At 46.8% G+C, this 27,211-nt stretch overlaps 1 protein-coding gene across 4 annotated transcripts in view; it reads left to right on the top strand.

Annotated features, from left to right (window-relative positions):
- Positions 1-25,418, top strand: part of ITSN1 (intersectin 1) — a 243,004-nt gene extending 217,586 nt beyond the window's left edge. For 2 of the 4 annotated variants that reach the window (XM_017526161.2, XM_017526162.2), the window contains 7 exons: positions 3,374-3,541; positions 7,900-8,112; positions 9,460-9,581; positions 10,941-11,023; positions 11,342-11,425; positions 12,247-12,420; positions 13,735-25,418. In XM_017526161.2, the coding sequence (XP_017381650.1) occupies positions 3,374-3,541; positions 7,900-8,112; positions 9,460-9,581; positions 10,941-11,023; positions 11,342-11,425; positions 12,247-12,420; positions 13,735-13,883 (993 nt within the window). In that variant the 3' untranslated portion in view covers positions 13,884-25,418. The remainder of the gene's footprint in view (positions 1-3,373; positions 3,542-7,899; positions 8,113-9,459; positions 9,582-10,940; positions 11,024-11,341; positions 11,426-12,246; positions 12,421-13,734) is intronic. The other 2 variants (XM_017526163.2, XM_017526164.2) reach the window with 1 other exon arrangement.
- The last annotated feature ends 1,793 nt before the right edge of the window (positions 25,419-27,211 follow it).

Here is a 27,211-nt window from a genome sequence, read left to right on the forward strand (position 1 = left end):
AAAAAAAAAAAAGAATATAGACATTGCTGAGAGGCAGTGTATATAATAGCAGTGAAGTGCACGTAGCCTGGAGCTGGGCTGGCTGGATTTGAATCTTGGTACTTACCGCTGTGTGTGATAAGTTCCATGACCTCTCTGGGCCTCAGTTTCCAGTCTGTAAAATAGGGATGCTGGTAGTACCTACTGCACAGTGATGTGAGAATTAGCTGAGTCGACATAGGCAAAGTGGCTTATACTAGGCAGTATATAAATGTTAGCTTTATCACTGAGAACACTTATATACTAAATGTATAAAAAGTTCAAACTCACAAGCAATAAACGAAAATATATAACAAAAGAAGAAAATACTTTGATTTGCCAAATGGGCATATATTGATACTTTGATGAATCTTGCCAGATGGGCATATGTTGAAAAGATTGTAGTTCCCCAGGGTTGGCAAGGATTTGGATGGAAGTTAAATTGATACAGCCTTTTTTTGGAAGGCAATGTATGGATCCAACTATAATTTCTCTTTGGCTCAGCAATTCCATCTCTAGGAATTTATTCTAAGGAATTAATTTAAGAAATATTGAAAAGTTGGAAACAACATAAAGTTTTATGGTAAGGGAATTATTTAAATGCATTGTGTCCAATGAGGTGCCCATTACTGGGGTCTGCCCCAATAATGATATATTATAAAACCCTAAAAAATGATAGTATGTATGAAATGGATTTGGAACTTTGTACTCTAAAGCAGTGTGTAAAATAGTACGGTGTACAAAATAGTAGTATGGTCCACTTTTTATTTTTTCATTTTTTTGAGAGAGTGTCTCACTCTACCCAGTCTGAAGTGCAGTGACACGATCTTGGCTCACTGCAACGTCTACCTTCTGGATTTAAGAGATTATCCTGTCTCAGCCTCCTGAGTGGCTGAGACTAAGGGTGTGTGCCACCCTGCTTGACTAAATTGTGTATTTTTAGTAGAGCTGGAGTTTCACCATGTTGGCCAGGTTGATCTCAAACTCCTGACCTCAGGTGATCCACCCACCTCAGCCTCCCAAAGCAATTTTTATTTTTAAAAAATTGTGTATGTATGTATGTATCTAGGCAGAGTATATTAATTAACACCTAGACAGAGGTTCTCTTCAGATGGGGAGATTATGAGTGATTTTTAGGTTCTTCATAACTTTTTGAATTTTCTAAATTTTGTGCATTGTCTAATATTTTATAATTAGAAAAATTGATAACGCCCGTTTGGATTTTGAAACTAAAACAAATGAATTTACTCAAGTCAGCTGGGTGGGTTCCTAGCCTACAGTAGTGATTCTCAGACTTGGCTGCATATTAGAACATCTGGAAAGCTCTAGAAAATCCCTAAGCCTGAGTTTCACCCCCAGGGATTTCAATTTAGTCATGGATGAGGCTTCAGATTTTCCAAATGGATTCTAAGGTATAGTCAGGATTGGCCCGGAGATTGGGGTTGTTGCTTGGAATTGATTTGTGGACACACAGAACATAGAAAACAGTTCGTGTTTTTCTCCATTTGAGCACCTACTTAGGACTTTAAAGCACGGTATGACTTTGGGATGAGATATTATTCAGCGTCTGGGCCATTTACATTATTTTTATGTGGACAAGGCCTGGGCAAATATGTCCTCAGCCTTCTCCTGGTATATTTCAAAGGTGGCTTAAGATCTTTCTTCATTCTCCAGCACAGGGTGGTGACTGTTTTCAAGTCCTTTTCGGATCTGATGGTAATCACTTCTGCTCATTAAGCACTTTCTAAGGGCCAGGTGCTTTGCCAAGAGGTCCATGTGTATCAAGTTACTCAGTCCTCCACACAACCTTATAAAGGAGGCTATTAACCTCCCCAATTCTCATGGGAGGAACCTGAGCCTCAGAACATTTAATTGGTCCAGGCGTGGTGGCTCATGCCTATAATCCCAGCACTTTGGGAGGCTGAGGTGGGCACATCACTTGAGGCCAGGAGTTTGAGATCAGCCTGGTCAACATGGCAAAATCCCCATTTCTACTAAAGTTAGCTGCCAGACGTGGTGGCTAATTTTTGTATTTTTAGTAGAGACGTCCCAGCTACTCAGAAAGCTGTGGCAGGAGGATTGCTTGAACCTGGGAGGCAGAGATTGCAGTGAGCCAAGATTGTGCCACTGTACTTCTGCCTGGGTGACAGAGCAAGACGAAAAAGAAGATTTATGACCGGGTGCAGTGGCTCACACCTGTAATTCCAGCACTTTGGGAGGCCGAGACAGGTGGATCACCTGAGGTCAGGAGTTTGAGACCAGCCTGGTCAACATGGTGAAAACTGTCTCTGCTAAAAATACAAAAATTAGCTGGGCATGGTGGTGAGTGCCTGTAATCCCCGCGATTCGGGAGGCTGAGGCAGGAGAATTGCTTGAACCCAGCAGGTAGAGGTTGCAGTGAGCTGGGACTGTACCACAGCACTCCAGCCTGGGCAAGGAGATCAAAACTCCATCTCAAAAAAACAAAAACAACAACAAAAACAAAGAACATTTATGTGACCAGCCCAAATCATGGCTGGTCTATGGTGGGGCAGGGGTTTAAATTCAGGAGGTCCAGCTCCAGAGCTGGCACTCTTAACCCCCACCTTGAATGGTCTGCTTAGAAAACCACACTCTTGCTCTGATGCACCCGTCTGCATGTGGTTCCAGAGGTGCGTGGGCTGAGAAAAGAGCCATTCACTGTGCGGGTGCCCTCACCCTTGCTGCAGCCACCACTCCGCCTATGCACCAGGCTGCATGCTAAGCAGAGACTGCGCTGTCCCTGCCCTGCCCCCCAAGGGCACCTGTTGGCTCTTTGACCCTCATCAGTGGGTTGATGGAACACTCTGCACATCAAATGCCAGAATTGTATTTTAAATTCCCCCAGGTGAGTGGACAGGTGGGAAAGCACTGCGGAACTGGGGCTAGGATGCCTGGGCTCTGCTCCTGGTCTCGGGAACTAGTTTATTCCTCTGTGAAACAGTGAATGTTTTCAGAGAGAAATTCTAAGGGTCCCCCTGGCTCCATGGTTATAGGTACACGCTGTGATTCTGTGAGTCTGCGTTTGTGGCCCAAGATCCGCCCTATGATGTTAGCATTTTGCAGGACAGATCACACAGCTTGCCCTGGACATTCAGGGTGTGCGGCTGAGCTGAGGCCTCAGGGGTGGGACCATTCACTGCTCCGCAGGGCCACCCACTGGAGCCAAAAAGGAGTGGCTGTCGTCTGCCACGTGATTGCCATGTGGGTGCTCAAGTGGGCGCCATTCATGAAAGGACGGTGCCCTGCCCCACTGGGCCTGGTCCTGCAGGACTCCAGATCACAAGCGCACCCACGTTGCCTGAAAGAAGGTGGTTGCTTTTGTTTTCTCGTGTAGATCCTGGAGAACACCTCTGAAAACCACCCGGACCACAGCCACTTGAAGCACGCCCTGGAGAAGGCGGAAGAGCTCTGCTCCCAGGTGAACGAAGGGGTGCGGGAGAAGGAGAACTCCGACCGGCTGGAGTGGATCCAGGCCCACGTGCAGTGTGAAGGCCTGTCTGAGGTAGCTGCCCTCAGGCCGGACCCCGGCCTCCCCCGGCTGAGCCTCGGCCACCAGCCTAGAGGAGGACAAGGAAAAGCATGAAACCTTCTCCTCCCTAGCCGATAGCACTCTCACTTCCATCTAGCTGCTTCTCATCTGTTTCATTTATCCACTGAGTTTTTATTTATTTATTTATTTATTATTTATTTGAGGAGTCTCACTCTGTCACCCAGGCTGGAGTGCAGTGGCGCGATCTTGGCTCATTGCAACCTCCACCTCCTGGATTCAAGTGATTCTCCTGCCTCAGCCTCCTGAGTAGCTGGGATTACAGGCACACGCCACCATGCCTGAATAATTTTTATATTTTTAGTAGAGATGGGGTTTCACCATGTTGTTCAGTCTGGTCTCAAACTCCTGGTCTCAGGTGATCCGCCCACCTTGGCCTCCCAGAGTGCCAGGATTACAAGCATGAGCCACCTCTCCTGGCCATCCACTGAGTTTTTAATTTAACTTATATCACTTCCCATTGCCAGAAGTTCTATTTATTTTCTCCTGCCTGCTGGTTCCCTCCCTCCCTCCCTCCCTCCCTCCCTTCCTTCCTTCCTTCCTTCCTTCCTTCCTTCCTTCCTTCCTTCCCTACCTTCTTCCTTCCTTTCTTTTCCTTCCTCCTTTCTTTCTTTCCTTCTTTCTTTCTGTTTTTTAATTTAAACGATATCATTTCCCATTGTCAGAAGTTCTATTTATTTTCTCTGTCTTCTGGTATCCTTCCTTTTTTCCCTTCCTCCCTCCCTCCCTCCCTTCCTTCCTTCCTTCCTTCCTTCCCTTCTTCCTTCTTTTTGAGACAGGAGGGTCTTGCTCTGTCACCCAGGCTGCTGGAGTGCAGTGGCACAATCACTGAAGCCTGGACCTCCTGGGCTCAAGTGATCCTTCCAGTTCAGCATCCCAAGTAGCTGGGACCACAGGTGCATGCCACCACACCCAGCTATGCTGGTTTCTTTCTTGTATCTTGTTTTTTTGCTCAAATATTAATGCTTCTTATTTATTTTTATTTTTATTTTTGAGACAGAGTCTTGCTTTGTCGCCAGGTGCCAGGCTGGAGTGCAGTGGCACAATCTTGGCTCACTGCAACCTCTGCCTCCTGGGTTTAAGCAATTCTCCTGCCTCGGCCTCCCAAGTAGCTGGGACTACAGGTGTGCGTCACTATGCCCAGCTAATTTTTGTATTTTTTAGTAGAGACAGGGTTTCACCATGTTGACCAGGATGGTCTCGATCTCTTGACTTTGTGATCCACCTGCCTTGGCCTCCCAAAGTGCTGGGATTATAGGCGTGAGCCACCACGCCTGGCCTTTTTATTTCTTAACACATTTTAAACATAGATATTCCTGACCGGGTTCAGTGGCTCTCTCCTGTAATCCCAGTGCTTTGGGAAGTGGAGGCAGGAGGATAGTTTGAGTTCAAAACCACCCTGGGCAACAGAGTGAGACCCTGTCTATACAAAAAAAAATTGGTTGGGTGTGGTGGTTGATACTTGAGGTGGGAGGATTGTTTGAGCCCAGGAGTTCAAGGCTGCAGTGAGCTATGATCATGCTACTGCACTCTAGCCTGGGCAACAGAGTAGACTTTGTCTTAAAAGAACAAACAAACAGATATAGATATAGGATATATAACCCATAGCCTGAAGTTATGGATCTTATTGTTTTATCTGTTGTTTCTGCCAGCTCTTGCTAAACTTACCTTGTTTCTCATATGTATTATAATTTTTTATTGTGAACTAAATGTTCCTTGAACTTTATCTGTGGGCATCTTTTTTTTTTTCTCTGTCGCCCAGGCTAGAGTGCAGTGCGCAGTCTTGGCTCCCTGCAACCTCCGCCTCCTGGGTTCAAGCAATTCTGCCTCAGCTCCTGAGTAGCTGGGATTACAGGTGTGCACCACCATTCCTGGCTAATTTTTGTATTTATAGTAGAGATGGGGGTTCACCCTGTTGGCCAGGCTGGTCTTGAACTACTGACCTCAGAAGATCCACTCACCTCGGCCTCCCAAAGTGCTGGGAATACAGGTGTGAGCCACCGCACCTGGCCTACCTTCGGGCATCTTTATTGTCTGAAATTGTCTTCCTTCTGGGGGGATTGTCATTGTGATCATCCAAAACTAAGTTTAGAGGGGTTTGGGCATCACACCCCTTGTGTGAATTGTGGTTGTAAACTTGTGTGACTGCTGCCTGATAAACCACACATTTTCAAAACATGTTTTCCTTCACTACACCAAGGTCAAAAGGTGAGTGAATAAATGAGCTAACCCATCGATTGCAAAGCAACACAAGATCCCAAAACGCGAGCCCATAGCTGTCCCTTCGGTTTCCACCGGGCTGTTTCCACACTTTTGCTCATCCCACACCAACTGAAGGTGGACAGGGAGGCTTATTCATTCAATAAGCACTTAGTGAGTGTCCACCCATGTGCCATGGCTCAGTACTGAACCCTAGGACATAAAAACAAATAAGATGTGACCCCCACTCTCAAGGAGCTTATGGTCCAGGAGGAAGCTGGGGCTAAACCAACATTTACAACAAGATGTGAGGGGTGAGGAGGCAGAGCTGGGTGCCAATTGCTGTGGGGACATGTAATGGGAGCAAGGGACAGTTACATGGGGGACTCTTGGGGGCCTTGGAGGTGATGGCTGACTGGGAGTTGGGGGAGGAAGCCTCGGAGACAGGCCAGGCACTATGGCTCAGGCCTGTAATCCCAGCACTTTGAGAGGCCAAGGTGGGAGGATTCCTTGAAGCCAGAAGTTCAAGACCAGCCTGGGCAACATAGTGAGACCTTGTCTCTTCAAAAAAATGTTTAGAAAGTTAACCAGGTGTGGTGGCATGCACCTGTAGTCTCAGCCACTTGGGAGGCTGAGGCAGAAGGATTGCTTGAGCCCAGGAGTTTGAGGCTGCAGTGAACCATGATTGCACCACTGCACTCAGACCTGGGCAACAGGGCAAGACCCTGTCTTAAAAAAAAAAAAAAAAAAGGATTGGGGCAGGGCATTAGGAGTGGAGGACTATTCTGAGATTCTGAGCAGGGCACAGGGGAGGAATATAGAGGAATGATGGGCCATGGGGCCGCGGAGGCCTGTGGATCATGCAAAGGAACATTGACTTGATCCTGAAGACAAGGGACCCAAGCAGTCCCTGCACTGCCAGGCAGAAATGCCAATGCAGTTGCTAGCACCTGTCATCCCAGCTACTCTGGAGGCTGAGACAGGAGAACCACTTGAACCCAGGAGACAGCGGTTGCAGTGAGCCGAGATCGCGCCATTGCACTCCAACCTGGGTGACAGAGTAAGACTCTATCATCTCAAAAAAAGCAGGGGGCCTGTGTGGGTTTGTCTCTACCTCAGTGCCCCTGCCCCTTCAGAACCTACCGGGGTGAGGTCACAGACCCCAGAGAGATGTTAGAGCCGCACTTCAGTGCCTGCAGTGTCTCCGAGGGTTAGCAAGTGGAGGGAGGGAGCTGCTCCCTTCCTATTTGCTAAGCAGGTGAGTCGAGTGACATTTCGTTTGCACAGTATAGTGCCTGTTCTGTTTGGCACTGAGAGGTTGCTAAACGCCACTGATACCTGCAGTCATACATGTGCCAGAGGCCTGGACTGCAGTTAGGCCTTGGAAGGTAGCATTTGTCCATGAAATTGGAGGGGGAGGGCTGCTACTTTCCAGAAGTGCAGAGGACTGTCTGAACCTGTGTGGAATCTTCTCCTTGGACCTGCTTCCTGCACGGACGCTGCATAGAGCAGGGAGTTCCCTAAGGTGGGAGCCAGCTGGGCACTTTTCTTTCTGCTCCCTCATTTCCCCAGGAGATAAAAAAGAGAAGCAGCCAGGCTCAGTGGCTCACACCTATGATCCCAGTATTTTGAGAGCCTGAGGTAGAAGGATCACTTGAGGCCAGGAGTTCAAGACAAGTTTGGACAGTGAGACCCCCCAAATTTTTTTTAATTAGCCAGGCATGGGTTGGGGAGCTGAGATGGGAGAATTGCTTGAGCCTGGGAGGTCAAGGCTGCCTGAACTATAATCACACCACTGCACTCCAGCCTGGGCAACATAGCAAGACCCTGTCTCAGAAAAGGAGAAAAACACCAATTGCCCCATAAGACACTAGCATGCGCCTAGAGGAAAAGCCTCAGAAATGATCATTGAGACTCTTCCTGATACTTGGAAATCCCTGAACAGTGCCTTGGTCTGACTTTGATTTCTTGGCTCCAAACTCTTCAAAGCCATCCTTGACTTTTGCCTAAGATCCGAGTGTGGTGGGACCTGGCCTCTGATGCCGACAGAGCCTGTGCTCTCAGATTCGGAGAAACAAAAACGTTATACTTTGGGTATTGTTTTCCTTTCTCAGCAACTTGTGTTCAATTCTGTGACCAATTGCTTGGGGCCACGCAAATTTCTGCACAGTGGGAAGCTCTACAAGGCCAAGAGCAACAAGGAGCTGTATGGTTTCCTTTTCAACGACTTCCTCCTGCTGACTCAGATCACGAAGCCCTTGGGGTCATCTGGCACCGACAAAGTCTTCAGCCCCAAATCAAACCTGCAGTATAAAATGTACAAAACAGTAAGTTGGATTCTAGATCGCATTATCGGAGCGGACGTGTTTGGGGAGGAAGAAGTTTCCAAAAAGGAGCTAGAGTTTTAGCAGGGCCAGGGGCTGTGGCGTGGAGGAGGTGGCCAGGAGCTGAGCTGCGTTTTAGGGTACCCGGAGTGGGGGACAATCCATCTCCCGCCGCGGTTTCTCCCACACTCAGTGCTATCGGTGGAACATACATTGGCTGCCAAATGGCTGTTGTGGTCCCCTGGGACGTGACAAAGGCATGCCTTAGCCTATAGGAGGGAAGTCTTGGGTACAGATGAGGCAGGTGTGAAAAAGTTCGGGAGAAAAGGTACAAAACAGCACCCAGGGCCCGCTGTTGCCTCCAAATAGGCCTCAGTCCCCCACCAGACTTCTCTAGGTAGCCTGAAACATCCGAGCCCTCCCCTTTCCAGCAAAGCCTCTCTAAACAGCTGCTGAATGAAGACTGTCCCTCAGCTGTGTATACGGTCTGCTCATCCGTGTATGTCTGTGTTTGTGTGTCTTCGTGTCATGGGACATTGTTTTTCTAAATTTGTCTGCATTGTTTTTATAGAACAATTTTCTCAGAAGCAGCAGTTAGCTTTATTTTGGGGGAGAAAAGAGCTATGTATTTAGTTACTAGTAACTTCATGTGAAAATCTTTGGAGGGAATTGCTTGATGTAAAGTGGATGAAGACTGCTGTTTAGGACACTCTGGGAAAAGCAGACACCAGTTAGATCTTATTCCGAAGGACTTAAAAAATACCTGCAAAATGGGGGGGGACCCATACTTATAATTTGTAATATATAAAAGTTGATATTAATACAAAATCATTTTTTTTTTTTGAGACGAAATCTTGCTCTGTCACCAGGCATGATCTCGGCTCACTGCAACCTCTACCTCCCAGGTTCAAGCGATTCTCCTGCCTCGGCCTCCTAAGTAGCTGGAATTACATGTTCGCACCAACTTGCCTGGCTAATTTTTTTGTATTTTTAGTAGAGATGGGGTTTCACCATGTTGGCCAGGCTGGTCTTGAACTCCTGACCTCGTGATCTGCTCACCTCAGCCTTCCAAAGTGCTGGGATAACAGGTGTGAGCCCCCGCGCCTGGCCTCTGGGATTCTTTACTGGAAAACACACACCCACTTAGTCTGGTTTACTGGAACACACCCACAAACACGCACACATGCTCAGTCTAGGTTACTGAAACACACGCACGAGCATGCACACACAGGCTGACTTGCAGTCTTGTTTACTAGAATACGTTCGCATAAGCGTGCTCACATACTCATGGTTTACCAGAGCACACAGACTCCCAGCCTCGCTTTGTAATGCCTGTGTGTTACTTTCCAGCCTATTTTCCTAAATGAGGTTCTAGTAAAATTACCCACGGATCCTTCTGGAGACGAGCCCATCTTCCACATTTCCCACATTGACCGAGTCTATACCCTCCGGGCAGAAAGCATAAATGAAAGGTAAGACCTGCACCTCCCCAGCACTGGGCCCCAGGGCCCCCTGGCTCTGGGAGACACAAGGGGCATGTGATTAATCAGCAGGTGCAAATGTTTCCCAAGAGGCAACACCATCACCTCTGGCTGGCAGTGGGTATGGGGCTATTACTTTTTTCTACAGCCTCTCAAAAATCTGACACATGGCATGCACTTTGCAAAGTAACGGATTGAAACTAATTTTGTTTGAGTTTTGTTTTTATTTTTATTTTTTAAGACAGGGTCTGACTCTGTCACCCAGGCTGGAGTGCAGTGGTACAGTCACAGTGCACTGCAGCCTCGACCTCCTGGGCTCAGGTAATCCGTCCGCCCTAGCCTCCCAGGTAGCTGGGACTACAGGCATGTCCTGCCTAATTTTTTGTATTTTTTTTTGTGTGTGTGTGTGTGGAGCTGGGGTCTCGCCATGTTGCCTAGGCTGGTCTTAAACTCCTGGGCTCAAGGGATCCACATGCCTTGGCCTCCCAAAATGCCAAAATGATGGGATTACAGGCATGAGCCACTGCACATAGCAGTTTGTTTTTTCTTCTTGAAACATTTAGCATTCTTTGAGGTAAAGGGAGCATCTCAAGTTTCCCCTGGCTTCCCAGGTGGCAGAAACCAATAGGAAAGCAATTTCGGAGTTAATAGGACCACCCAAACCCAAACCCTTCCTCACCTTGGCTCACTTACATGGGGATTCTGGAACCTAGGGCTGTGGGTATTTTGCTACAATCTGTCTTCAAGACTCTGCCCTGGAGCCAGATGAAACAGATCATTTTTTGAAGGGTGAACTTGACACAAGGCCAGCATCATTCCAAAGAACATTTGCACCAAGCAAGAAAATTGGCTAAAGCTTTTGTGCATATGGTCCTCAGAAAAAATGAAGGAGAAAACAGCAGCCACAAATGCCTCCCTCCGGGGCATTCTGCTCTTTCATGTGAAGTGGTTCCCAGTCTGGGAAGTGGCTTTTGTTCTTTCTTTGGGTGATTTCATAAGCAAGGTCCTTCTGGCTTGGGTTAGGTAAATACGTGCTGGCCTTCAGTAAGGAAGGAAGAGGAATTGCGTCCTGATGTGGCCTCCAAGACAGCATCTATCACATATTTTCTTCCCTGGGAACATGAATTCAGGTCTTGAGGTCATCCATGGAAATGGCCCTCATGCCTTTACTATTGATGCCAGGAGTAAGTATTAGCATCACGTGACATAAAGTCAGATTCTCTTTCCCAAGGCTTTGTTGTTAAAATCAAATGAACAAAGAAAACAGAGTCCTGGCAACTGTGTTCGAACAGACCTGAAGCCCTTTTCCTGAGTTTCAGTTTGGCAACTTTCTGTTTTTTTCTGTCCAAGGACTGCCTGGGTGCAGAAAATCAAAGCTGCTTCTGAACTCTACATAGAGACTGAGAAAAAGAAGCGGGAGAAAGCGTACCTGGGTAATGCATGGCCCTGTGGGGTGTCCTGCACAGCTGGGCAGGAGGGAGGGCCATTTGGCTGGGCTGACAATCCTCAGAATAGAAGATTCCCCTGGACCCGGAGGAGGGCCGTGAGATGGGATGAGAGCGAGCTTGGGGTGAGATGCGGATGGGGGCTGGAGGGCAGATGCCAGGAGCAAGGAAGCCAGAGTTTAAGGAGAGGAGGGGAGAATTACTTTTGAGTAGGGAGAGGTATGTGACATGAATTGTGAGGCTCACAGAGATGGGAAAGGCATTGCATGCTCAAATGAAGCGTTTTGTGTTTTTCCTGCGTCATAGTTCGTTCCCAGAGGGCAACAGGCATTGGAAGGTTGATGGTGAACGTGGTTGAAGGCATTGAGTTGAAACCCTGTCGATCACATGGTAAGGCTCTGGGGTGGTCCGGGCTCCTGCTTTGGGTTTGGAAGCTGGATCTACATTCCCCACACCCCCACCCGGCTTCAAATCAAATGTGCTATTTCCATACTCCCCGATCTCCTTCCAGAATTGGTTTAACTAGCACTTGTTAAAGACCTAGAGGTTTTGTGTTTTTTAAAATCCTTCCTACCATTCTGCTTCTCCGAGGGATCTGAGTGGCATTCACAGTGGCTGTGACACAGAATAAGGCCAAAGTGAGGCGACAGGAAGGGCCTAATTTCAAAGCCCACTCAAGTAATTATTTGTTCTTAGTTTAAGGATGAACCTAACTTCTGGGGGTTTTCACCTGGATTCTCCACTGAAATCCAGGTGAAATAACTGCCACTTACTAAGCGTGGTAGTTATTAAGAGGGGTGTTGGCTGGGCGTGATGGCTTACACCTGTAATCCCAGCACTTTGGAAGGCCAAGGCAGGTGGATCACCTGAGGTCAGGAGTGCAAGACCAGCCTGGCCAACATGGCAAAACTCCATCTCTACTAAAAATAAAAAACAAACAACTTAGCCAGGCGTGGTGGCAGGCACCTATAATGCTAGCTATTCAGGAGGCTGAGGCAGGAGAATCACTTGAGCCCAGGAGGTGGAGGTTGTGGTGAGCTGAGATAGTACCACTGCACTCCAGCCTGGGCGACAGATCAAGACTCCATCTAAAGAAAAGAAAAGAAAAGAAAAGAAAAGAAAAGAAAAGAAAAGAAAAGAAAAGAAAAAAAAAGAGTGGGGATCAAAATGAGGTGTAATTTCCATCTGGTAAAGGCTTTTGTTCCGTCCAGGGAAGAGCAACCCGTACTGCGAGGTGACCATGGGTTCCCAATGCCACATCACTAAGACAATCCAGGACACTCTGAACCCCAAGTGGAACTCCAACTGCCAGTTTTTCATCCGAGACCTGGAGCAGGAAGTCCTCTGCATCACTGTGTTTGAGAGGGACCAGTTCTCACCAGACGGTGAGTGCGGCGCGGCCCCGCGGTGATCACCAGACGGTGAGTGCGGCGCGGCCCCGCGGTGATCACCAGGCGGTGAGTGCGGCGCGGCCCCGCGGTGACCACCAGGCGGTGAGTGCGGCGCGGCCCCGCGGTGATTCCGTCTTCCCTGGTGCTAGTTTGCGTGGGCTCAGTTTTCTTACCTGGGGACTTGGTGCCAGGATTCCTGGGGTTTCCCTCCCAAGAGATGAAGCTGGCTGGCACAAGAGGAGGCCCCGTCTCCCCTGGAGATGTCTTCTGGAGGTGTCTCATCCCATGTGGACAGAGCATGCTTGGTCTAGAATTGTACCAGCTGCCCTGGGCAAACACTACCATCTTCTGCTTTCTAAAGCAAGTGACTGTGGAGACGGGTGTATTTAAGAGCCTCAGTATAGTTCTTCAGTCCTTGGCAAAAAAGCTGTGCTGGCAATGTTTGAAACTGGATAATGGAACAAGAATGTTAGCCCACAGCAGGAGCCTCAGAATCGGCCAGGTCCCTTTGCCTAGCATTTCTGTGGCAGTTATTAAGTAGGCAAACGGATGCAGTCATGTTGGATGAATCATTTCTTCAACCAGCCTTCTCTTTCTGCTTGGGCCGGGAGAGGAATAGTCTTGGCCCAGTGATTCCAAGAAACTACCTGTCTCTCCCTCAACCCAATAAAAATCACCACTGGGCGTGGTGGTGCAGGCCTGGAATCCCAACACTTTGGGAGGCTGAGGCAGGAGGATCTCTTGAGCCCAATAGTCTAAGACAAGCCTGGGCAACATAATGGGACCTTGTCTCTACAAAAAATACAAAACGTAGCCAGGCATGGTGGCATGTACTTGTAGTTCCAGCTACTTGGGAGGCTGAGGCAGGAGGATCGCCTAAGCCTGGGAGATTGAGGCTGCAGTGAGCCATGATGGTGCCACTACACTCCAGCCTCGGCGACAAAGCAGGACCCTGTTGCTGGGGTCTGCCTCACAGACCCCAGCTGCACGATGGAGGAATACATGCGCTCGGACACAAATTTCCAGTGAATGAGTGGGGTTGTGAGCCACTCACAAAGAGAGATCTCAGCTACACGATGCTGAGTAGTTCACCCTCTTCCTATTTATTTGGTATAGATTTAATAACAGAGGCTTTAAGTCAACCCACTCCGCTGGGGAGTGAGTTGGAAATCCTAGTGTTGGTTTACATCAGAGCCCAGAGAAGAGGGGAGATTGTAACAGTTCATCAGGAGGTCCCAATGTGCCAGACATATGCCTCGAAGGGAGGGAACGGTCCCTCTTAGCAGGGTCTGTTTGTTCTCTTTTCAGATTTTTTGGGCCGGACGGAGATCCGCGTGGCGGACATCAAGAAAGACCAGGGCTCCAAGGGTCCTGTTACCAAGTGTCTTCTGCTGCACGAAGTCCCCACTGGAGAGATTGTGGTCCGCTTGGACCTGCAGTTGTTTGATGAACCGTAGGCAGCAGGCTCTATGTGCTCAGCAGGGTCCCAGCCCACGGCAGTACATGCTGTCTGAAAATAGTGTTCCTTTTCTGAGAAACCACTGTTTGGTGTTCAGTCACAGGGATATGGGACGGCAAAGACAGGACCCTCAAAGCTCCTAGGAATAATTCTGGACAATCCTCCCTGCCCCAAAACAATTTCCTGTTTTATGAAACTCAGCTGTGTTTTCCTTTGTCCTCACTACAGGTCTCATTACGGCTTCTAGGGTCGCTGAAATCCCATAGGCCTCAACAGAGTGCAGTTGGGAGTCTAGCCCCTTCCCGGGCTTGAGGGATGGGTCTGGTTACTATAAAATAGATTTATAAATGCAATGTCTATATTTTTAGAGAACTCACGTAACCCTCCTATTTCTTACATCCACCAGTCCCCAAGTAGACTTCTTGGCCTGCAATGTCCAGTCCTTGGTGTGCGTTTACAAACTGATGACGGTCCTGTCATTGCTTCAGAATCCCATCTCTCCCACTGGGAAATGCTGCCTGGAGCTGATCACTCAGTGAGACGGTCTGATCAGGCCCTGGCTTAGCTCTTTGAAGAGCTGGTCTATGGAAGTTTCCAGCATGTGTGCCATTATAGCCCTTCCTTCCCCTCTAGACCTTGTATTAATATATGTCAGTGAAAACACACCAGTGTATTGTTGTGTGGATTCAGTTCTGATCGCCAGCATGCTTGGAATATGGTCACAGAAAGTCATTATCTAGAAAGTCACCCTGCGCTGGATCAGGTCACTGCAGGTCACCGGAAAGGCAACTTGACAACGGTCTCAGTCGGCAGCCATGTTGGAAAAAACCTCTTATGGCTCAGAGCCCCTGTGATATTTCATGCAGCAGTAGTTGCTGGTGACCTGTTCTGTGCTTGAATGTGCTGAATCCTGACTGTTGTGGGAAATTTCAACAGCTGTCTTTGGTACGTTCCCCAGAAGCCATGTCCTAGATCCCCAAGGCGTGAAAAGGGAAAATGTCAAGCTAGAGGTTTGGGAAGAAAATGAAGGCAATCCATTATGTGGTGGGGGAAAGAGCCTAGGAGCATGCAAGCCCCACACGTTCTGGGACGAAGACCTAAGCCACTTTCCCACCCTCCACCCCATCCACCCCAGCCCTGCAGCAATGCGCTTGTTGCGAGAGGCAGGAGTGTACGACCACGTGCTAAGCTGTTTGGTTTGAGTTCTTTAATTTTTTTTTTTTTTTCCCTTAAATGCCAGGAGATAGTCTGGTTAGTTAGATAGTGACTTGATTTGCTAATGAAAAGTGGGGGCCGTATTATGTTTGCATGTTCATGTTCTCATAATCCTAGTTTGTTGTGGTCATGAAATGTTCTTTGCATGTTCTGTAGGTACTGGAGTCTAGCTTTCCTGCAGTAGATGGTGTTCTCTTTGATTGTCCGTCCTTAGACTTTAATTAGGGTTGTAAAAGTGCTTTCCAAGTGATAACATCAGCTTCGTGGCAGAGTACCCCCTCTGCTGGGAACTGAATGTGTAGTGTTATAGTTTCCCATGACAGCCCGGTCATATTTCAAGCAGTTTTTAAAAAGTGTGTGTTGGAAAGGACAACAAAGTTTACATTTCATACTTTAAAGAAATACTTTATTATTTATTTATTGAAGATAGTGTAGAATTTTGTATCAAGAACAACAGACATACATATTTTTTGAAACAAGCAGATATACCCTTTAGTTAGAAACTTTCAACTGAACACGTTAGAGACCAAATTAAACTTCCGGCATGCATTTGTTTACCATTTCACAGTAGAAAACATGGTTAAGATACTTTGTTTATATTTTTTGATGTTGTTAAGAAACTTTTAAATCTATAAACAGACATGCAACTCATGCTTTCCTATCTTCATAACCAATAGTTTGTTCAGTGTATTTATGAAAGACATGTTACCATGATAGAAAAAAAAGTATTGAATGTGTAAATGGGGTAGTGTGGGTCACCATTCCAGTCTCTTCTTGTTTTCTGTCCAGTCTTTTCTTCGCTGACTTTGTGTGTTAGTGTTGGTCCTCATTGTTCATGTAGGTAGTGTGTGGTATGCACAATGACAAACAGTCCTTTTAGGTCCCAGGTCACCCACTCCTAGTACCCTATTATTGGAATTAATGTAGCATGAGAAAGCAATATGTGACTCTTTTTTCCTCAAGTGACTCTGTTGAGCATTCTTGAGATGCTCCTGCCTTGTGGCAAGTTCTGGATCCGTGTCCTTGTATTTACTGGTGTACTTTGTAATGTGACCAGCCGTACTTATGGATGAGTCTGGCTGGCCCTCGCATCCAGCTGTGATTCGTGTGCTGTGTCAAGGGGTTTGAGGAACATGGGCGATGCATGGAGTCTCAAACCCTCGGGTCTCACTGTTCCTTCACCTCTACCTTCTTGATCATCCGGGCTATATTTCCTAGAAATTAAATGCCCCTTGCCAACAAGGAGTCTGTCTCCTAGCTCTGTTTTCTAGATATAGGAGTTCTCTAGGCCACTGCATCCTGGCATCCTGATCCCAGCCTTTTAGACACTCCTGCAAGTGCCCCTCTGCTGTGAGCCACACTGCTAGCTCCTCCTGACACGCTGATCTCCTTCAGCCCATGCAGGGGCTGTCCTGGTCATAGGGTTACGCAGTGACCCTCAGTCATCCCTGAGAACTGAACTACCCCGGGACCTTTTGGGCTATGCCTTCTTCAGCAGCTTTCCAGAAGGGAGAGTCCATATCCTGGTCCCTCTGGGGCAGGGCCTCTCTGGCTGCTGGCATCATCCTGGCAGGTAGAGGGACAGCATCATCTCCTGGAACCAGGTTTGCTGTGACCATTACAGCCTGAAGATGTGGTTCATTCAGATCCATTCCACATGGCCTCATGTGGAAAGAGGGACCTTTCTAGGTGCAGGTCACCAGGAGTGCTTGAGAAACTAGAGCCAGATTTCTTTGTTTGTTTGGATAATATGTCCCTGTCCTCTGACAGCAGAGGAAAAAGCTCTGCGCCCAAAGAACATTGGTGTAAAAGAAGGCATTTTTTTCTTCTTTATTCTTTAAACAACCTAAAGTATGACCTAAGTGTATGAAAGTAACTGATTTCACCTAGAGTAGACCTGAATTTAACTGGGGGGAAAAAAAATCCCATCAGAAAATGAGTAAACTGACCACCCACATTAAGTCTTATCTCGGTGACCTTGTCCTCCGGGGGTGTATTCTGGGTGGCAGAGGGATCAGGCACTGGCAGCAGCAGGGAAGGACAATAGCAGGGCTGCCTTCCAAGGCTGAGCAGGCCAGCTGTCTCCCCAGCAACTGGCTAGGACAAGTGTAAAGCCACTGACCACACAGAACGAGGATGTTCTAGAATCTGATGGGGCTGAAGATAAAGGGAGAAATGTACGAGGCACTTCTGGCTTTACTGGAAAGGGGGGGCTCCTGGAGTATATTTTAGAAAAGGCCAGTACTTTGTATAGGCAGAAAAAGACTTCTCTATCTCCTACAAGTTGTTTTTTTCTAGTTGATTGGGCCTTTTTGATTGATAAGAAGAAATTGTGTTTTGTATGTGTAAAAACTTTAAGAATTTCAATTGGAAACATAAAATATGATTAGATTAGATTTGATTTGATTTCTAAACTCTCCACTCCTTTTCAAGGTTAGTGATGTGCTTTATAGGAGACACTAGCATTTTTACATGAACATCTGGTGTACTTTGGATATAACAGCGTCCTTTTGGGCTTGAGGTGAGTGTGCAATTAGCAATGGGTCTGCTTGGTCCAGGTAGCTTGTTTACAAGTTTAGAGCATCCTATGCTGGAAGGTGAGATGAAAGCAAATGCACCTGGATGGCTTTGTTTTGCTTTTAGATATAAGGGCTTAAGCTCACACCAGGCAGAAGCATAACTGGTAGCCCTAGAAACCAGTGGCATGACGAGCCCTCAGATAGTGTAGTCTGAGCCACCAGAAGAGGCATCAGGGAAAACTAACACCTCCTTCTCTTTGCACCCTACGGGGCTGAAATGCCTGCTGGAGATTCCCCTTACTTCCAGGAATGGCCCAGGGGCTGCTTACTGTCTAGTTAGGATGTTCATTGCCTCTTTTTCCCTGGAGTGGCCCAGTGAGACCAAATGCTTGTGTTTCTCTTGGTTTCTGGTTCATTCATTCAAATGACACAGAAGATGAATCCATTTCTGGGGAGGCTGAGCTCAGATGAGGATTGGTAGGCCAGCCTATGTTCTGGGCAGATCTCAGGGACAGCAACAGGCTTGTATTAAACATAAGTGGCAGGTACTTTCCTAGAACAGCCCTAACCTGCACTAGTGAGGTAGGGTCAGGGATTGCCACATGGGAACCAAAACGGACCTAGCAGCCTCCTGCACACAGACCCTCCGTTCCTTTTAGGGACATTCAATGCTTGATAAAATAGGGCCATTTTCTTTTCTTTCTTTTTTTCCCAACTGCAGTGTAATTGCCTACCTGCCTGAGCCCCTTCTAGAGGAAGGTGGGCTTTCCTTGTCCATCAGGCTGCACTCAGGAGGTGATACTGTAAAGTAGCAGGAAGACTGAGGGTGCAAAGAAACCACAGCTGCCACTCATGGGGCAGCTCCCTCCAGCTCTTCTGCCCAGTGATGTTACAAGCTTAAGAGGAGTCTGATTAGAGCCATCCTGGGGCCAAGGAATGTATTCCCTGCAACTTCCTCCTTCTAGGGGACCCACAGGTCAGCCCATTCCAGGAGAAGCAGCCTTAGGCCCATTTGCAGTTTGCACCCCTGCCACTTCCACGTGCCTGCCAGCCTGGTCTCCGAAAAAGACATGGCTTGGTCCCTGCTCGCCTTGTTACAGTGGCTTGTACTTTCTGTGCAGTAGCCCAGGGCCCGCCTTCTAGAGGGAATATTTCCCTCGAGCCCTTGGATATTTTTATTCTATTTTGAATGGTCGTGATCAATAACCATTGCTTTGTACGGTGTTCTTCAAAGAAATAATGCAGACCGGCCAGGCACGGAGGCTCACGCCTGTAATCCCAACACTTTGGAAGGCCAAGGCAGGAAGATTAACTGAGGTCAGGAGTTCGAGACCAGTCTGGCCAACATGGCAAAACACCATCTCTATTAAAAATAAAAAATTAGCTGGGCATGGCGACAGGCACCTGCAATCCCAGCTACTCGGGCGGCTGATGCAGGAGAACTGCTTGAACCCAAGAGGCAGAGGTTGCAGTGAGCTGAGATTGTGCCACTGCACTCCAACCTGAGTGACAGAGACTCCCTCTCAAAAAGAAAAAAAAAAAAAAAGAACTAATGCAGACCTCTTCTGACTCGGAGGAAGTTATTGGCTGGTTGACTTAATGACACCCTACAGCTTCCTCTTTCTGAGTAAGGATCCTGCTTCTTGGTACTTGGAAAGCAGTTGTTTATTTGAGCTAGAGCAAAGAAAAGTTCTAGAACTCCTGTTTCCTCACCCTGCACGGTATCAGATCCAGGATATGTCTGCAGGTCATCAATATCCACTAAGGTACATAACTTTATATCAGTAGCAGCCAGAGAAAAAAAACAGTTCCTGATAGGCATGGGAGCTTAGTCCACATGAAAGAAAACATCTAAAAGCTGTCTGTCTTGGGAGCATTAAAACCCAGACACCAGCACACTAGACAATCCACCTCTGTGTGAGCTCTCAGAAACATCTTAATAGTTAATGTACTGTTCATTTAGGGAGTCCCCATCCTGGTCCAGGACACCCTCCAAGAAGCTGAGAGCCAGCTCGGATGGGCCTGCCTTGGTGGCATTCCAAGCTTCATCGCATTAGGTTGGTGCAAAAGTAATTGTGGTTTTTGCCATTGCTCTGAATGGCAAACTAACTTGAAGTCATTAAAATAACACCCAACACTTATTTTAAATAGTTCATATCGACCTCCCAGTAACTTCTTCAGTTCCGTGCAGCCTCAGTCAGTTCCTCCATTCAAAGGAACCCTCTTTACCCTAGCCCTGGGGGAACCAGATTACAACCACGTAATAATGTTTTTGACACTATGTGTGCTTGCCATATTTCAGGGTCAATTTCCCCTACTGGATGTCAGGGGTGTTTTGTGAGTTGTGTTTTAATAGGATTCTGTTCTATTTTCTATGCCAGCCTATATTGTTAGTATCATCTGCCTAGTATGAATATTTTAGTGTTCAAAGCCCACCAAATAAGGCTGTGTTCAAAAGGGGACTTATTTTGTCAGTCTTGAAAAAAACAATCAGCGTTTCTCTGATATCTCCCGAGGATTAACCAGAAACTAAGGTTTCTTTTGAGGCAGTGGTAAGAATGCATATTTTCTTCTTCCAGAAGCTCTGGTTTTGTACTTTTGTCTTTTGAAAGAGTAACATTCCTTTGTGACTCTGTTTCTCTTCGCCTTTGCATTTCTCTTTTTTTTTCACTCAAATCTCTTATTTCCTGCCGTTCCTTTATCTAAACAGAATGGGGGCCTCGGGCAGACAGGAACCAAAGAAAGGGTGGTGGCTTTGCAGCGCTGGGTGAGGAGCAGCGGCTGACGCCCTGTGCACTGTCACCACCGGGGTGGAGGGTCCTCCTGGAGGAGGAGGAAACTCGCTGTTTTCACTGGCGGATTTCAAGGTGCCATCTCCACCTACCGCAGCTGCTGGGGGATGCTCTTGTAGATCACAGAAGGTGATGTGGGGTGTAGGGGAAGACAGGAAAACCGACTCAGAGCTAGGACTGCGGGCCTGGCAGAGACCAAACGCTGGGTGGGAAGGAAGCTCGCGGCGGGCCTGGGGTTCAAGTCTGCCGCGCCAGGGGTTTCCAATGAGACCTTGCTCTTCCCTGCCGCTGGGGCGGGGGCTGCACGGAGGCCCTCAGCCTTCCCAGGCTTTCTGCATCTGCTTCGGTGTCTGTCGGCTGGGTGGGCTGCAAGGCAGGTGAACTGGATGGAGGAGGCCCCGCTCCCCGACAAGGGTTCTAGAGTTCTGGTGCGCTCTACTTGGACTGGATTAGTCTCTACTTGCAGACTTTGACCCCTGGAATTTAGATGGAAGGGAATTTTTGTTGGTGAGATGCAGCCACTCAGTGCGTGGTGTGTGCGCGCGTGTTTGTGTGCGTGCATGTGTGTGCGTGTTTGTGTGTGTTTGTGCACGTGTGCATGTTGGGTGTTTGTGTGCACATTTGTGCATGTGTTTGTGTGTCCATGTGTGTGTTTGTGCATGTGTGTGCATGTTTGCACGTGTGTGTGTGTAGTGTGCTTGTGTGTGTATGCGTGTGATTGTGCGTGTATGTGTGTTTGCGTGTGTGCGTTTGTGTGTCCGTTTGTGCGTTTGTGTATGTGTGTACATGCATGGTGTGTGTTTGTGTGTGCATGTGTTTGCATGTGTGCATGCGTGTGTATTTGTGTGTGCATGTGTGTGTGTGCGTGCATGTGTGTGTGCGTGTGTGTGTGTGAGTACGTGCGTGCATACACACACTTGAGGGGATGCATGGCTCTGTGGCTTGGACAGGGAAACAGAAAATGCTTTGCTCCACTGTCCTGTCCTGCTTAGGACTAGTCGTGTGGTTTGTGGATAGAGTGCAAAAGAAAATTCGAGGCCCCTTGTTCAGGTGGTGCAGTATTTCTAGACAGTGACAGGAGAGCCTTAAGCCAAGCTCAGGTCCCTTCTGAGTGCATGGCCCCGTGTGGCTGCCAGGCCGCACACCAATGAGGCCAGCCCTGACCATGCTGTTCTCGGCTGGTTCCCAAAACAGATGGGCTCTGTCTTAGGTCTTCTTACTTTGAAAGATCTCCCCGCAGGCTGTGGCGAGCTGGGTGGATATACTTTTCTAAATGTCTGCATTTATTTCCTAAAAGCACAAATGGCCTGGACTAGCTAGAGGGTGCAGAACCGAGCCCCTAGTTCACAGCTGCCCCTCAAGGCTGGAGAGGGGGTTGCTGGTGGTGGTAAAGGCACTGGTAAAGCTGCTCTGGGCTCCCAGTTCAGGGTGTGCCACAGGGTATCAAGCAGCTGTGAGCCTTTACCATTGAACTCAGTGCTTGGAAATCAAACCCTTCCTCTGGGCCTTGGTCATCCACAGGGAGCCTTTCTCCCTTTTTCTGGGAGGACTGCAAGCCTTTTCCAACCTTCTGCCTTCAAAGAGAAGCAGGGAGGGTCATAGAAGTGCTCAGTGTCCCTGGAGCTTGCTCCTTCAGCCTTCACCTGCTGGAGAGAAGGGGAGTTTTCGGAGCCAGCACCTCCCTGCCCAGCTGGTCTGCAGGTGTCTGGGAGGGACCTGCTTTGGAGAAGCAGCGACTTCCCAGCCAGACTCTCCCCTTAGGATCCCATGCATGGCTTTTAAGTAGAGGAAGGTAGGAGAGAAAAGAACCCTCTGTGTAAGCAGCCTCAAGTTCTAGGAGACTGTGGCCTGGGAGGCAGTTGACCAAGGAGCTGGGATTCCTGTTGTTGCTTTCTTTCACGAGCTTTTACTTGCCCTGGGCTGGATGCCCCAAAACTTTTGCAGTTCCACTTCCTTTTTTGCAAATCGGTCTCCATCTCCATACACATTGAGCAATAATCTTATGCTTCCTGATTCTGTAGGGGATTATATTTGTTAAGTAAAAACGTTGACAGAAGGTCAAACAGAAATTGCAAACTCATCTCACCTGGATGTGATTGAGTCACCTTGAATGACATAACACATTATAGCTTTGTTTTCATGTGTCATGCAATCTTCCGGACTACGGGAAGCTCTGAGAGTGTTCTCCAGGGCATTTCATTAATAGCGTGTCAGCATTAGTTTTAATGAATGAACGTTTGAAGTACATTTTATAAATCAACATCCTTAAAGTGTCATCTGCTAAACATTCACTGTGACGGAAAGTAGATATTTTAGCAAGATCTATGTTAATGCTACCTAATTGTAGACCTACATTTAAAGCATACCTGGCCAATGGCCCAAGTATCTTTGAACTGTGAAATCAACCTCAGATCTTGTCTGCTGTAGCCCCGCAAGCCGGAGTTTGTGCCCTCCACGGCCCCTTCTTATCCCTTGGCCACCTGCATAGATAGGGCAGTTGGCCCCTGCCCCCCCATGTTGTATTGCCTTAGTTCCATCAGCTTTGTACCCTCACATGTATAGGTGGTGAACTTATGTGTAAATACATGTGTACAGACGAGAAAGTGCAACAGAATCGTCCTGTGGATGATAAACAGCTCATAGTTTCCGGTTTTCTACATTTTGTGCTGTTTCCAGCTAAGAAAAATGCGAACTCCCACTACATAAAGGGAAAAAGGGTATTCATTTCATGTTCATTATGAAATCTCCGCTGTATGTTTATGGAATGGCCATGACTAAATGTATATATGGTATGTAAGAGGCTATGCTGTTAAATGTTGCATAAACTAACACAGATTCTATAGTCAAAAATATTTAACTTGTTATTGTAAAATGTGATTTGTCATTGAGAGATTATTTTTCTGTATGTATATGAGAGTATTTTAGGAATCTAATTTAAGTGGATAAAACTATAGAAAAAAATTAAAAACCTATTCCAAGAGTAGAAAATGCTTAATTAGATTAGTTGGGTTCAACTCAACTAAATTTCTTATATATATATAAAAAAAATCCAAGTTGTATATGTTAGAAATTCAAAGGAGTCATTTCATTTTCCTGCAGGAAATATGATAAATTTCAGTGTAATGGGTGGTGGTGTGATCAAATGAAAAGTATTCTGTAACCATGTCCTTGCAGGAGGCCTTGGTGTTGCATTAAAAATGGATTTATACAGATCACATATCGGAGAGGGCACTGGGTCAGAAGGATGAGAGGGTCGGGAGCCTGTTTTCTATCAGATCCACATGCCACACAGGCTGCCTTGGGTTCCAGCGGATTCGTTAGGGATTTGGGGCCAACCCAGCTATCCCACTAGAGAGGCTACTCTCTGACTTCCAGGTCACCCTTTCTACTTCTCTATCTGGATTGAGTCAGTTTATCCCTAATTAGCATTTGTGTATTCCATGAAATTTCCTGATGCATCCTCACCATCTCCAACTGTTGCACAGCCAGGTGGGTGGATGGATGGTTTAGGTTTCTGGGTTAAGCTGTTCTAGGGCAGGCTTCTGGATGCCCATGTTCCCTTGGAGACCCCAGCGTGAGGATGCTTTCCTCCCCTCTCTCTTCCCAGAAAAGGATCAGGAGTCCAGGCTGTGTCTGGAGCACAGACTTTCTGTATTTGGCCACCATAAGTGTCCCTGTAGGCCACCCAAGGAGGATTCCATGAAACTTAATGTCTAAACCCCTGAGAGAGGCATTCAGAAGTGATTTCAGGAGGGAGCAACCTCAGGAGTCCAGCTTCCCCTTGTGTCCTGGAATTCTGCAGTGATAAAAAGAGCTGGTTTCAGTGATCTGAGCACATTGCTTTTGGGGGTGATCACCGTTGTTGGAAAGTTGAGGGCCTGTGGTCTGAAAGGACATCTGAAGAATGTGTTAGGTTTTCAACATTTCTTTAACAGGCTGCATGCATCTTAATGCTGTCAACCAGTAACTGAAGCCTCTTTTTTGAGGCCTGTGTAAAGCTCCTGACTTCAGGAATGTGAGAAGCTGTGATTTCTGGAAGCTTCCTGGAGTCTACTGAGATGTATGAATAATCTGCAGATTGCTTAGAGGCACTGTCCATGTGGCCCATAACTGGCTTTATTCCTAAAGATGGAGCTGTTTAGAGATGTCTTTGTTCAGGCGCAGCCTTGAAAGGCCACCTAAGGCATGCCAGCAGAGGGGCTCTGGTCCACCCACCCCAAGTACGCCCTGACTCTCCTTCCTTAGAATGATGCCCTATGGCTGGGGTGGCAAGACGGCTGTGAGTGGGAACAAGTCAGCCAGTCAACTGGCCCTTGAGCCCTGGTTGTTTCAAACAAGTCTGGGGACAAAAAAAGCTAGAACATGGGACCCTCCCTTCCCTGGAGTGCTGGCAAGCCCTCCCAGCAGCGTTTGCCTGTTTGGAAAAGAATGTAATCCATCAGAACGTGAGCTCTTTGTGCTTCTGGTGGCATGTTGCTCCCCTCGCAGCCCTGCCTAGGGGTAGGACCGGGCCCACCCCTCGATGGATGTGCTGTTGATTGTAATATACTTCTGTTGCCAAATAATGGTACTGTTTAATTTTCCGTAAAAGAGAGACTATATTGTCTGATATGTAATGTTAATGGAATTCTAAGAATTACTAGACACTATTGTAAATTGTAGACGTATGTATTTGTGTAAGGGGTTGATGAAACAGGGCCAAAACATTTTCTTTTTTTGTTTGTTTGTTTGAAAGAAGCTGAGGTTCCTTTTTGCTGTTTGAGTGTTCCTCTGGCAACTTATTATGTGTGAAACGTTAATTTTACCGATTCAGATGATGGTAACTGAGATCTTTCTTTAAACCAGTAGCAACATCAGTACAAATTGCTATTCCTGTGTATCTTGAACCTAAAAAGAACAATCTCTACAAAAAAAAAAACAAAAACAAAAACAAAAAACAACTCTTTGGTCATTTTGACCTGTGTGGTTTAAATTCAAATAGTTCATGAATAAAATGAGAAAAGCCAACCTGTGATGGTGGATTATTTTGGGTTCTTTCTGCCCCACTCTTTTCTGAGAGCACAGGAAGCAAATAGCCCTGCAAATGCTGTCTCTTCCTCTTCCCACAGATAAGATCGTAGCTGTGCAAGGAAAATTGTGCAAAAATAAACCTAGAAAACAAAACCAACCAGCAACCCTTTCAACTTTCCTATGGCTTCTTCAGATAAATGTTAGCTAACACCGCAGAAAGAGATTTCTCTATACAAAGTATTCTGAGAATAGGAGAAGTTCTGTGTTGTACAGAGTAAGAAATTCTACGGGTGGGGTTGGGGAGGTGGGGCAAAAAGCTGATTTTCTTATAAAGACATTGAGCTGGGCATGGTGGCTCATGCCCGTAATCCCAACACTTTGGGAAGCCGAGTCAGGCAGATCACCTGAGGGCGGGAGTTCGAGACGAGGCTGATCAACATGGAGAAACCCCGTCTCTACTAAAAGTACAAAAATTAGCCGGGTGTGGTGGTGCCTGTAGTCCCAGCTACTTGGGGGGCTGAGGCAGGAGAACTGCTTGAACCCAGAAGGCAGAAGTTGTGTGAGCCAAGATTGCGCCATTGCTCTCCAGCTTGGGCAACAAGAGCAAAACTCCATCTTGAAAAAAAAAAAAAAAAAAAAAAAAAAAAGACATTCAGAAGGGTCACTGGATTTCCAGGAAGAAATTTCTAACACCACACATAACTCCACATGTTTAGAACTTGGGTGATTTGTAATTCTGAGTTCCATAAAACCCAACACTAAATTTTATTCGGTTGTTTCTTCCTGTTCTGGTTTTAAGGCCATTCCTGCCTATTTCCTCACAGATTTAACTGACTATAAATAAGTCCTTTAAATTCTCTAGCTGGCTTGGACACTAGGTTGAATTGTTATGTAGCACATTTTTTAAAAATTTGACCCTAAAGCAGTATGTCTTTGCCTTTTTGAAACTAGGATGCCCCATTTTTGAAAAACATAAAAATCTTATGCCATTTTCTTGGTTGTTATTTGAAGTTTCAAAAATAAGTTAAGGCTGGACATGGTGGCTCACACCTGTAATCCCAGTGCTTTGGGAGGCTGAGGCAGGATTGCTTGCATCCAGAAGTTCAAGACCAGCCTGAGCAACATAGGGAGACCATGTCTCTACAAAAATTAAAAAATTAGCCAGGCATGGTGGCACATGCTTGTGGTCCCAGCTACTCGGGAGGCTGAGGCAGGAGGATCTCTTGAGTCCAGGAGGTCAACTGCAGTAAGCCATGATTGTGCCACTGCACTCCAGTCTGGGTGACAGAGACCCTGTCCTAAAAATAAAAGTTAAATGCCATTAAAAACAAATGCAATAATTAACTTTCCCAAACCATACCTAGTTCTCTCTGGGTCTCATGAAGCCCCACTCACACAGCATAGAGAGTAGATTGAATCACTAGTAGAAAACATGTAATTAATACCTATTTAACCACGGTTAGTAGCCAGCATAATTAAGGAAATACTTTATTCTCAAATATTTAATTTTTCTTCTCATTACAGAAGTAATACTTGTTAATGCAGAAAATTCAGCAAGAAAAACAAAAGAAATAAAATCACTTAATGGAGATGTTCTTCTACACAAAAATAAAGGTTAAAGTTTTGATGCACTTCATTTCTGTATTATTTCTGTGTGTGTGCATTTTAAATACTCTTTTACTATTTATGTATTTATTTATGAGATGGAGTCTTGCTCTGTTGCCCAGGCCGTGCCTGGCCTCTTGTATTATTTAATAGCTAATTGGCATCAAAAACATCCCATATACAAG

The sequence above is a fragment of the Cebus imitator genome, unplaced genomic scaffold, assembly GCF_001604975.1.
Source record: "Cebus imitator isolate Cc_AM_T3 unplaced genomic scaffold, Cebus_imitator-1.0 Scaffold41, whole genome shotgun sequence".
In the NCBI taxonomy this organism is placed as follows: Eukaryota; Metazoa; Chordata; class Mammalia; order Primates; family Cebidae; genus Cebus; species Cebus imitator.